Source organism: Phodopus roborovskii, unplaced genomic scaffold, assembly GCF_943737965.1.
Source record: "Phodopus roborovskii unplaced genomic scaffold, PHOROB, whole genome shotgun sequence".
NCBI classification, from domain to species: Eukaryota; Metazoa; Chordata; class Mammalia; order Rodentia; family Cricetidae; genus Phodopus; species Phodopus roborovskii.
Window position 1 is genome coordinate 31,759,479 of NW_026126540.1, and position 13,133 is coordinate 31,772,611.

Below are 13,133 nucleotides of genomic sequence, written 5' to 3' on the forward strand. Positions count from 1 at the left end.
CTGGGAGGCAGAGGCAGGTGGGTCTCAGTGAGTTTGAGGCTAGCCAGGTCTGAGTTCCAGGACAGCTAAGATGTTAAACAGATAAACTCTGTCTCGAAAAACAAAACAGAAAACAAACAAACAAAATCAGAATTAGTTTCCCTAACAGCAATGTTAACAGGCTGGTGGGAAAGGACCAGAGGTGGGGGACGATCAAAGACAAAAGGGAGTGGGCCATATGCCTGAGCCGTGAAAGGGGCTGACCTTTGCTAAGACATAAGGGTAAGTAACAGATTCAATGCTGGGCATGGCAGATAAAGTTTTCCTTTGACTCTCTTTTTATAGGGGATGGAGAAGCAAGGCCAGAAGCTGGTGGAGGCTGTTTGCAGAGAGAGCAGGTGGCATGCAATTATCACTTAGGAGAGTGGGGAAGTAAACACATGAAGGAAACCAGAATGGCTCTCAAATGTTGAGAGCCCACATGACAGAAGGGATTGGAGATTTAAAGTGAGACCAGACCACTGTTGGAATGTTGCTTCCTTTCGAGTGCATCTAGCTCTGCATATGCAGCCAAGGAGACAGCAAAGTTGGCTTTGAATCAGGTTGTGTCTTAAGTAGAATATAGGGTAGACCAAGCCAGTGGCTAGAGAGTTAAGGATGCAAAGGAGGGACATGACTGACTGGGACCTTAAGCTAAGATATCAGTAGGTGACCATATAATTCTCCTTACCCCTTGGCCCTGGACACATCAAGGAGGGCTACAGGTACAGTACATGGTGGACTTATGGTAAGAGAGAAATGAAGATCAGATAAGAAGAAAGGACACATCAGATGGCAGGATCAATAGGACTGGAACACAACAGGAAATAATCAAAAAAGACTGTGTGCATAGAGAACCACGCGTGTGAAACTTCATGGATGGGTTGGGTTTCAGCTATCAGAAGTGAGCGGGTCTGATGTACAGAATTGGGAATGAAGGACCAAAAAGACAGAGGGCGTGACACTTGGAGAGAACTCAGAGACATGAAGACAAGGGACTGGCAACTAAAGCCCTGCCTACACCAGGGTTCTCCATGGTGGCTACTAGAGAAGACTCAATACCGGCATCCAGACTGCACACACCTCAGACCAATTCCAACATAATTTCTACTGGGATCTTTGCTTTTTGTAATCTCCCAGGATGACTTCAATAAAGCTAGCCCAAATAGGAGTAGTAACAGAGTGGCATCTCCAGCAAATGAACAGAAGACCCAGGAGTCAATCAAGTTAGTGATAGGAGAGGGTCTATGAGGAAGAAGGAGGAAGAAGAGGGCAAGGAGATGCAGAGGGGACTTCTGGGGCTAGAAACTGCACCGAGGAACAAGGAAGGTTCCTGACTCCTTTGCAAGGAATGTGGAAGAAAACAGCATCACTTAGGAGGGTGGGTCTCTGGGACAACCACTCCCAGAGAGGAGGTCGGCAGCTGAAAAGAAGAAAAAGAAACGATGTGGTACAGGAAATGCAAGGCTTTGCTAATGACAGTGAGTTGCAGAGGCCCTTCCCTCTTGGGGACAGAGGAGAAGGGGCAGTGAGTCTAAAGGGGGCAAAGAGGATTGTGGGGTGACTACAGCTCCCTCGAGTAGTATTAGCATAGATTTCCAGTGTGAGTGGAGCGAGACAGTAACTGAAACAGACACAGACGATGACTTCAGAAACTAAAACAAAACTGAACAATGACCAGAAGTTCCTACCTTCTGAGGCCCAGAATATGTTGACGGGCTTGGAGAAGACGTCCTTACTTTTGACCCAGCTGTTGTTTCTCTGCCTGGTCCAGGCAGACACAACACAGTAATAATTGCCCCTGTCTTCCTCCGTAGTCCTTTGGATCCGGAAACTGAATGTGTCTGTGTGCTCCTTAGAAAAAATAAACTCTCCGCTCTGGGCCCGCTGCTTGCTCCTCTCTCCATATCTTAGAGTCCAGTCCCCGTCCATGACTGCAAGAAGCTCGCTGGCCACCACTTCATCACTGCGACGGTTCATTCTGTAGTACCATGACACGGTAAGTCGGACACCGGCTTCCACACGCTTCGTGTCCACCACCCGACATTGCAGTTCTGTGGGGTCATCTGAAAACCCGGGCACCTTAGAAGCATTCAGGTAGACTTGGTATTCTGGCTCTGAAAATGAGAGAGAAGAGACATAGCAACATAAGAATGGGCAAAATTATCCATCTTACCAACTCCTAAGACAGAAATCATGTCTTGTGTTGGGGAGCAAAGACTCTAAGAGTGTTTCCTTCCTATATCTGCCTTAAGAAAACTGCCAACGTGGTTGAGAGATGGTTAAGAGGTTAGGAACACCAAATGCTCTTGTACAGGACCTGGGTTCAATTTCCAAAACCCACACTGCAATCACAACCATCTGTAACTCCAATTCCAGGGACCCAGTCCCCTCTTACAGCCTCTGAGGACATAGTATGCATGCAGTGTCCAGGCATACAGACAGGCATAATACCCATTCACGTTAAAATAAGATTAAATTTAAAAATAGAAAGAAAAGGCCCAAGGCAGGAAGCCAAATGCCCTGGCTCAGAACCCCCACTTTTGCATAGGATGAGGGATGCTAACAGGTCAGAATCTTTGAGGAGGGCCTTGGGAACTTAGTGTCCACATCCTATCAAGACTGTCTCTGGGATGCCAAGCCAGCCCGCAGACCTCCGATGCTCCCACTGGAACAGCAATGCAAAGTTCTAATGCAGAGGACAATCCACAATCTGAGGTCCAGTATGGCGGAGGTTCCTGCCACTCCTGGCTATGCCCCAAATGCAAGGCCCCCAGGTCCTCATTCATGTACTTATCCTCATTTGCAATTTTCCACTGAATATGTATTGAGTCAGCCAACAACCCCCTAGCTTAGACTTCCCAAAGGACATTCTTTTCACTGCCACAAATAACTCACCCTGTAACTCTGCCAACCATGAAACCATCACATAGTGACCCTGGCTCTGGTGAGTCTACTCAATATCACCACCTGCCTCCCCACTGTGTTTCCATGCTTGTATCGTCACTGGCTGCAGGTTCCTCCACACTTGCCTTCTACTTTCCTCTCCACTCCACCTCTACAGGCTTTTAACCATAAGGCAGATGCCCTTGTGGTACAACAGTGTTTGGGATGGTCTGCAACCCTCAGTGTCCTAGGAATGGCTCTTTTTCTCTGAGCTCCCATATGTCTTTCCCACACCAGTTATTCACTCTGCAACTACTCCTTGCTTGGGAGTCTCATCCCCAAGATCCTGGGACACAGTAGGGACTCAAGATATATCCTCTGGATTGATGGTAAGGTTATTAGAAAAGTCTACATTTTCTTTGCTCCAAGCGCTTTGCCTCCTATGAAAAATATCGCTCAACTTAAATGGAGCCTTTCACTTTCCAATGCTCTCTTTATCTCCATCACCTTTAGCAATTTTGTTTTATTTCATGCTGCTTTTATTTATGACTCACATGGATTATAAACTGCTGAGGTCAAGGAACTGTTCTTTTGTGATTTATACTTCTAATGAAATTTATAACATCATGACTTCTCCAAGAATGATTAACAGGGCTAGGAAATGGAAAGAACTCAAAATCTTAATTCTCTCAAATGCTGTCTTCACAAGCATGTAATTGTGAGTAAGACTGGGCTGCACCATAGAGGTACACCCACAGGGCCCCTGTCTGGCTGTGTGAACAGCCCAGCTGTGATACTGTGGATGCTATGTAAGTAAGGACCATAGGTTGCTAAAACATCAGTGGTAGAGAGACCCGGGCTGCCTCACTTCACTGTGTGTGGGGGCAGCAGTGCAGGGTGTGTGGGGCTCTGAGCTTGTTTTTCCACCTCCTGGAAGGGGGGTAACATGCCATGAGCTTTCCCAGCAGCAAGTGATTGAGGGGCAGCCTCCCAGGAACTTGTGAAAGCTGTCATATGCAGAGGACATGCAAGACCCTCGGCACCCCACATTCAAGGCTTTAGGCCCTTCTGTTATGGCGAAATTTGGTTTGGACTGAAAGGCAGAATAGAACAATCATCTTTGTCTAATGTAAAAATGGCAGGTTTGAACTAGCTGTGCACACAGCAAGGTGGCACACGGTTTTCTAGAAAGCTTAGCATGAAATGAGCAAATACATTGGGTGCCTGCTGTGTACAAGGCCATATATTTGAAACTTGGGAACGAGACTCTCACACAGTCACTGTGGAGTGGACTACTGCCATACGGGGGACCGCAGGGGCGCTTGGAGGAAAAGTGTCACAGCTGGGGAAACTGAAGCTTCAGAGCATCCCAAAGACTGGGGCATCACAGTGGCAGTGGCAGGAGTGTGTGGTGACTAGAGAGACTGCGGTGATGTATGGGGGCAGGCAGAGGAAGGAAGGCCAGCAGGGGGTTTCAACACAGGTTTCTTGGCAAGAGTGGATCCAGGAGGCTTGGAGCCAGTGAAAGTATGAAACATAGCTACCCTAGGACACTGCACTCAACCTTCTGTGGCAGCAGCCGCCATTTACAGAACTCTGTCTACTTTGAGTATGGTATGGGTAACACTTCCTTGCTGCAACAGCATCAACCTGGTCACTATTTCATGAGGCCATGGAGAGCAATGAAGAAGGTTTGCAGGGGTGAAGCACCAGTGGTCAGCAAGCAGACTGTTCTGCCACTGACCTGCAGATAGTCTCAAACACATTTCTTAAGCTCTCCAGCACCTCATCCGTAACAATGCAGACCATAACCACACCTATACTCTTAACATCACTGCAAGGATTAGGAATTAGAAATATGTATAGAAGGGCCGGAGAGATGGCTCGTCAAGTAAAAGCAGTAGTTGTATAAGACTGAACTACCTGAGTTCAGTTTCTAGAACCAATGTAAAGAGCCTGGCGGCACTCATTACATGGCAAGATGGAAGGCACAGACAGGGTTACCCAGAAGCTCACAGGCATGCTAGCCTGGAGTACACAAGATGGCAGAAACAGCAGGAGAGCCTGCCTCAACAGGGAGGAAAGGAAAACTCCAGATAGTCTTCTGACCTCCACACATCTGCTGTGGCACGATTGTGCTTGTACCCTCCCTGTTTAACCTGGTTCACACCAACAAATATGAGCACATATATACACCATTCCATTCGCAGAAGAAACACCTTTAACAGTCGAGTAACTTCCTCACATGGCTCACAATGGGAGACCTTATCCAAGGACTGCATCCTTCCTACCTTTGAAGATCAGCATCTCTCCTGAGCCAAGCCCACTCTCTTCCAGACTTCACAGTTCCTAAGCTCCACACTCGACAGGACAATTTTCAGGGCACTAAGGCTATGCTGGAAATGACACTGCCAGTTACTGCCACGGGGAATGTGACCAGAGGATGGCTGGCTTCCCATAAGCCCGAATCCTAGCATGACTGACCAGCGAAACTGAGATGCCCTGCTACTCACTCCCCTAGGGACTTCTCTAACAGATCATGTACTTTTTAATAACAAACCTTTCTGTCTTTCAAGGTTTACTTCCAGCCACAGGCACTTTCTTCCAAAAGGCTGTTAAAATGATGATGAATGACAGGGAATGCTCACCACAGCACTGTCCACAGTAGCCAGGAGAGGGAGCCCACCTAAGTGTCAAAGGTAAGTGGGGAAAGTGTAGGAGACAAATGCGCACTCGCGTGCATGCACACACGCCCGTGCGCACACATACACACCCCACACACGTGTGCACACATGCTCACACTACAGTACTTTTCGGCTTTTAAAACAAGAAATTCTGCCATCAGCAATGACATGGATGAACCTGATAGAGACTGTGTTAATCAAAATAAAGACACAGAAAGACAAATGCCTCATAGAATGTAAAAAAGTCAAACAGCAAAGAGGCTGGGGCAGGGGAGGGGCAGGTGTTTGTCAAAGGATGTCAGACTTCTATTAGACAAAAGATAAGACCAAAAAGCCTATTTACAAAATGGTGACTGTTCTTAGGTGTTTGAGAATGGATTTTAAATGTTCTCACCATACAGTGTCAGCATATCATTAGTAACAGACATGTTAATTAGCTTAATTTAGCCATTTCTCCCCGCATACATGTATTAAGTATCATGGTGTATACCATAGACATCTACAATGTTAAGCCAGATGGGGCAGTGTATAGCTTTAATCCCAGCACTCTGAAAGCAAAGGAGGATCACAGTACCAGGCCAGCCAGAGTTAAATGGTGAGACCCTGTTTCAAAAATAAAGGCAAAACCAAAACAGCAAAAACAAAACCACATACACACAGAGACAGAGACTCATACACAATGCAGACACACACATATGCATAATATATGTATATGGTTTTGGTTAGTTAAATTAAAAAGATGATTAAGAAGTGGAAACGTGAATAACTGACTTTTTAGTGGCCTCCCCTTCCCTCCCTGGCTATTCTCCAAAACTTACCCACTCAGTGTTTTACAGACTTCACAACCCAACACAGGTGTGGAGTTATGTCAGGCATACTGACTGCTGCTCCACAGCACCTCAAGTGTAGTCTGGTAACAACGTAACGCACCTCAGTCCTCACCTTCCCTCACCAGTGTGCAAAGGGAGGAAACACAGCCTGGACCCACTCCAAAGAGGCTCAGCCAGCCAGCTCCCCCCTCCCCAATGCTCCACTGACTGTCCCTAGAACCACATTCCCGCCATTCTTTCAACTGGCCATCCCAGGTTGGGGTAAAGTGTTCAATCTTACGTCTTCCTCTTGCCTACACGAGAGAGTAAGCCCCATGCCTCCTCGGTGTCCCATCTACTCTTCCCACTCTAAGTCCGATACATGACAGTTTAAGAGAGAAATCACGGAACATCACCCTCACTGTGGCCCTCACTGCCTCCAGCAAGACAACATGGTCTCCCAATGGCCCTCTAAAATGATGTAGTTAGCAAGTCACAGTCCTAAAACTCCCAGACCTCTTCCTACCTGCTGGGTTCAGAGTGTGTGCTCTAGCCTGCATTCAAGACCTTCACCATTTGAGCCCAACTTAACCCCAATACTGCCTCCCCTCCATCCCTCTAAGAACTCCACTGCTCCTAGTTTCTGCTGCCCTCCCTGTCACACCCGGTACCTCATCACCTAGGGCATCTACTCAGCATGCTGTTGAGGAATAGCTGAACAGAATCTCCCACTCTACTCCACTCCCCACCCTGAAAGGGATCTGTCTCCTTTCTGTGATTCCAGGTGATGGGGAGGGCCACAACACAGTAGGGCTGCAGAACACTCCCCTAGCATCGTTATAAGAATCGCATTGGCAGGCCAGGAAAATGTGTCCACAGGCTTCAGTGGCCGCTTTGCTACTCCTGTTGAAGTCAGCATGAATCCCTCCTCCACCACAAACAGCCTCAGGTTGAACGCACAGACTAGTGGGGTTTTGGCTTGTGAAATGATACAGTGTAGGTTCATTTGAGCCATTGACCAGCTTTGTGAGTCAATTTCAGATGAACACTCTCAGGGAAGACGGGATGCTGTCGATGACATCAGTCAGATGCTGCCTATGACAGGAGTCAGGAAGCAGGTTCCTGCTTCGTTTCTGTTTTGTGCATGTGCAGAAGGTGTCCTTTTACATTGTTTCACAGTTTTAAGCATGGTTTGTGGAGGTTCTGTCTTTCTGCAGGTCTCTGGTACCACACCCCTTCTTTGTGGCCTCACCTTAGCAACACAGAACATCTACTCTGATCTCTCTCAGCACATCATCCCACATCCCCACTTCTCATTCAGAAAGCGTTCAGAGATCCTACCACCTGCCAGACTCCCCACTCTCTGGAGATTTTACTAGAACACTGCCTTGAACTTCTGTTATTTGTATGTACATCTCATGGAACCTTATAGGAGTCTTTCCAAAGCTAGGGACTACCCACAGCACCCATCTGCACATGCTATGCATAAAGCGCCTTCTATATCAAAGATATTAGCATACTGGCTGAATTGGACTAAATTCAATATTTTGCATAAAAATGCTCATTTTTTGGCATGGTATTTCACAACTGATTACTGCTACATTCTGCCTGATCTCATCAAGAAATCAGCTAAGAATGCAAGGAGAGTTATGTTTGAAAAATGCTCATCAGTTAAGATGCATCCTGAAGTATTTAGTAGTAAAGTGGTATCTGGAGGCTGTGTGCGGTAGTACATGCCAGTAACTCCAGCATGTGAGAGGCAGAGGCAGGAGGGTGCTGTAGCCAACCTGGGCTACAGAGGGAAAGAGATCTTCTCTCACAAAAGAAAATATATGGCATCTCAGGAATGGTTTATGCTTCTGCAGATAAAAAGGAAAGTGTAAGAGAGAAAGTGAGAGACTCTGTGTGTGTGTGTGTGTGTGTGTGTGTGTGTGTGTGTGTGTGTGTGTGTGTCTCCGTCTCCCAGGGAGGAAAGAACACTGAACATCAGATAAGCAAGATACTTATAGTTAAAGCTGGTGATTATTTCTTCTACTGTGAATGTTTGTAAATTTGTTTTGAAAAGCTGAAAACAAACAACAACCCACGCTATCAGCTCTTTCACAAAAAACGGAGCCATTCCAAGCCGAATGCCAGTAGCATGTGGAAACAGGGACCTGCTTTCTAATCTGGGTACCAGGTCCACACCTGTCCACACCCACACACATTCTCCAAAGCTGTAGACTCCCATGTTTCTCATAACTTATAACTTTCAAAATAATGAAAAGCCTTGAGAATCACTGGCTAAGTTACAGACTCAAGAATTTTGTGCCTACTATTTTCAAGAGCCACCAACTTTCCCTACAGTGTGTTAGCAAGGTATACAGATGTCTTTTGTTTACTCTGACAATTCTATAAAGAAGGTATATAACCTTATCCCCATTCTACAATAATAACAATGGGTGGCAACTAGCGTTTACTGAAGGCCTTTTAGATCTCAGGCAGCAGACCACAGTGCTTTCCTTGTTATTTTGCTTAATCTTTACAACAATGTTATGGAATTAGTATTACTTCTGTATACATCTTAAATGACAAGCAAAATTGAAGCTCAGGGGAGCTAAATTAGAGAATTTTTGCATAGAGTTTGAGCAGAATTGCAGGGGACACTTTATCTACATGGCCTGACTCCCAACCCAACCTACCTGGACAAGCTCATTCCATCCTTGGGATGCTAAGGCTTTCTCACAGCCTGCTCCCTCCTAGGAACTCAGATTGATAGCTGATACTCTCTGATTTCCCCACCCCCACAGGGAAATATTCCAACGCCCCTCTCTACCTGTACTCTCCATATAGTTGATGAGAGGAAAGGCTGGAAGGCTGGAATTAAAGAAAACAGTGGGGTCCTTCCAGGTCTGTGGATCTTGAAGCAGACAGGTACTTTAGAGGCAGCCAACTGTCAAAGAGTTAGCAGTCATTTATTCACTAAAGATTCTAAACAGATGTGGCTACAAACAAGGTCCTGTGTTGGGGGAGTTGCTCTGCAGAGCCTAGGCAGAACTATTATCATGACAGAAGTCAGCACTAGCCATTTCAGAGCAAATGGAACACCTATGCGCTACTCTCTCTATCCTCATTTATTCCTCTAAGAGAGGGAGATTTAAAAATCCAGACTTGTGAGCACAGTAGCAAGGCCTGGGTGTAGTCGGCTCAACTATCTTGGCCCAGCAACTCTTGGGAATTCTACTTCCAGGACATACACTCCTGGTTCCTCCATGCTGGATTCCCTGGTATCCAAACAAAACTCCTACATCCTGACTTGGTGGAGAAGACCCCCAAGAACTATGAAATCATCATCATCACCACCACCACCACCAAGGGATGTATCAAGCATATAACTGCCAGGTACTTACTACACTAAGCACCTTATGCATTTTCCTATTAAACCAAGAAAACCAAAGATGCAACAGAATCCACACAAGTCTCTCTGACTCCAATGCTACACCACTCACACTTCTGGAATAATCCTGGACAGATATGAGCAACAGACATACTAAAAATTCCAAATATCTAAACAGGATGTCCTAGAGAGGGCATCTACTAAGTGCTTAGCAGACTAACAGTCCTTTTAAAGAAAAAAATAATTACCTTCCTTGCTGGCACATTCTCCAGTGGGGGAGAATGCAAATCAGGTTCTTAAGCCTGAACAGTGGAGCTCAACTCTGCTCCCTCTCCCCTCCCCCTACCCGCCCCAATCCCAAACCCTTGGAACCCTCTCTAATTAACACTGCAGAAGTCCAGTACTTTGGGCAGAGCTCAACCATAAACTGATTAGTACCCAACTCTTGCCAAAGGCTTGTTTAAGACATCTGATAGCAGAGAGAGATGGCTTAATGTGCAGATTAACTGGCCATTCCGCTCGGCTGTCTACGTTTTAGCCATACACTAAATTGGATCAACACAAAGCAACATTTGTTTCCTGAAGCAATTGAAGTTCTCGAGAGAAACTCCTTTCCACACTTACAACTCATGCCCTCAGCTCTTAGCGAGTGTGGGTATAAGGAACAATCCATTTGAACCGTCACTGAAGGCCTTTGGTAAAAGAACAGTTACGAGCACTGTCCATTAAATTGTCCACTGCCCCCGAAATGAAAGAGCATGGGATAAATCCAGTGCCAAGAAAAAGTTTGCCTCTCTGAAAGAGTTTATGTTTTCTTTCCTCAGAGAACTAGATAATCACATCTCTTTTTGTCTCAATTTCAAAACTCAAATTCAGCGCTCAAGTGCAACAACTAATTCATCCCAACCTCCTCCCACAATCTATTCTTAGATTTTCTTCGTCCCTTTTGATCTTGATTATATTTTTATGTCTGCTGCTTTGTTCTTCATTTTGTAAACCAACGTATATCTCTTCCTCCTTCAAAGGCAGACACAAATCCTAGCAAAATTGGCCTCACCCTAAAAACAAAACAAAACAAAAATCACCCAGATTCCTCCATCCTGCTATAACTTTTCAGAACATGGATAATATCAGGCCCATGTAACACTACAGACCTGAGACCACCCCATCAGTTCTCACCCCCTTATCAACTGCAAAACAGTTCTGAAGATGAGAACAGGACCAGCTCATTTTTAAGACTAGATGCTGGCCATTTCAGGCAGCAAAACTGATTTTCAAAGCCAAAGATGTTTCCCACATACTGTGACAACACTTAGGGCAGACTCAACTCAGCCATCATTCTAAGATACCCCCAAAGAAGAAGCAAGAATTAGCCACTAGGGGAGAGTATGTTTTCCAAAGATAGTCAACAGCACATCCCACCTGATCATTAAGTGCATATGAAGTTCTCCATCGGTGCCTAGAAAAAGGAAGTGTTCAGTAAATGGTAATTGTAATTCTTAACATGTCAAGTTCAAAACTGGGTATGGTGTCATATATGCACAGGGATCCAGCTTTCTCAAGAATGCCCCTGTGATCGGTGGCGGCACATGCCTTTAATCCCAGCACGGGGAGGCAGAAGCAGAGGATCTCTGTGAGTCTGAAGCTAGCCTAGTCTACAGAATGAGTGATTTCCAGGACAACCATAGTGGTTACACAGAGAAACCTTGTCTCAAAAAACAAACAAACAAACAAACAAGCCTCTGTGACAACAGTCCATGTCTCAGCAGGTCATCTGTCTTCCATGCTTTTGTGTGTTTCACATCTTCATTATCCTATACAGGCTCCCAGTTGTATTTGATGGAACGCACAAACTACATTTCTAGAGACAACATTTAAGGTCAGCTGGCTGCCTCCGTTTCTGGGCAGAGGGTGCAGTTTGCAGGCTATGACTAAAGGCCTGTGGCTGTACTAGGGGCTGACTATGACCAAAGGCCTGTACTTGGGGCTGAGTCGCCTCCCGACAGGAGTCCAAGCAGCTGCAAAGTGTGAGTCACAGACAGGAAAGAGGGTGAAGATTTAAGAGGAAGAAAGAGAAGAACACAGTTGTTTTGCACAGTATTTACACTCTTAGTGAGTTCACATGTGCACAAGGGTCTCTGGATATTCTAAACCATGGCTACACCTGAATACAATTTTGGTTTTTATATGGGTTTTATATGGGTTTTATATTATCTGTACCCCGGGGCTGACTTTTTCTCCCACTCAGCCAATACTGATGGAGCGCCTATGTGGTGTATGGCACAGGAAGGTATGGGGCTCTACTGGAGTTCTACTCACTGCAGACAGGCACCGATGACTTTCACAATGGCGCTGGCACTTTTCAGGAAAACAGATGAAAGGATCCTTGGGATAATAAAGCAGTCTTTCCCACAGTTTAGCCTCTTTATTTCTCCTCAATCTCTGGAGAACACGTCACCAACAAATCCCTTCCAGTTACAAAGCTCATTCCCTCCTAGAGCTTGTCCCTGATGTCTGACAGTGCCTGTACTTCCCCCAGGGTATGTGGGATCAATACAGCAGGACTTCAAAGAAGCCCTCAATTGAAGTGCAGGCAGAATTTTCAAAAAAATCCTGGAGCTAGGATTCAGAAGGGGGGGGGGGGGAGAAAGCAGAGTGGGAATTTAACAGTACCACACAATGCACTAGGATCAGAGCTGTGAGACAGATTCAGCTCCAGAGATGAAAACTCTTCTCTCAGTGCTGACAACATCTGTTTTATTTTGAAGGTTGCTAAGGAGCGTCCTAGCTGGGCCAGCATTGTTCCAGCTCAGGACTTCACAGTGCGCCTTTCTCGGGCTTCTGACTGCAAGAATGAAAGCTCTCCAGATAAGCCTGCTCCTTTTGCTTTCCAGATATCAAAGTACCACTTTGCTCTCGGGCTGACTGACAACCCCACACCCCACTCACCCCTGTCTCAGCCCTGACTGGACTTTCCCTACTGCTTACTCTCCAAGGAGTCTTCCCCCTGCCCCTCCCATTCCCACTTGCCAAGTTCCCATCTGTGCCAGAGAGATTTATTGAGGACAGACAGGGAGCTCACCCTTGCGCCACAGAAGACCTCTATGGAAGATAGAGAAGAAGTACCTAGGAGCTGAAGAGATGCACATGCAGGAGGTTTAGCATCAGGCAGAAGGGGGAAGTCATTTCCTGGCTTTTAAGGATCTGTGCTGCCTCCTTAATCAAAGAAACATCAAATGCCTTTGTCAGGCCCAGAGCACAGTAGACACAAGAGCCGACCAAAGGCCTGTCCTCCGGGGAAATGATGCAGGTGGGGGGCCAGGGGAGCCAGCCACACCCCACAGGCCCATCCCTCCTAAG

General features: G+C 46.2%; 1 protein-coding gene across 2 annotated transcripts in view; it reads right to left on the reverse strand.

The window, feature by feature from the left end:
* Ptgfrn (prostaglandin F2 receptor inhibitor) overlaps positions 1-13,133 on the reverse strand; it is a 66,484-nt gene that overhangs the window by 17,420 nt on the left and 35,931 nt on the right. For both annotated transcript variants that reach the window (XM_051199275.1, XM_051199276.1), the window contains exon 5: positions 1,710-2,135. In XM_051199275.1, the coding sequence (XP_051055232.1) occupies positions 1,710-2,135 (426 nt within the window). The remainder of the gene's footprint in view (positions 1-1,709; positions 2,136-13,133) is intronic.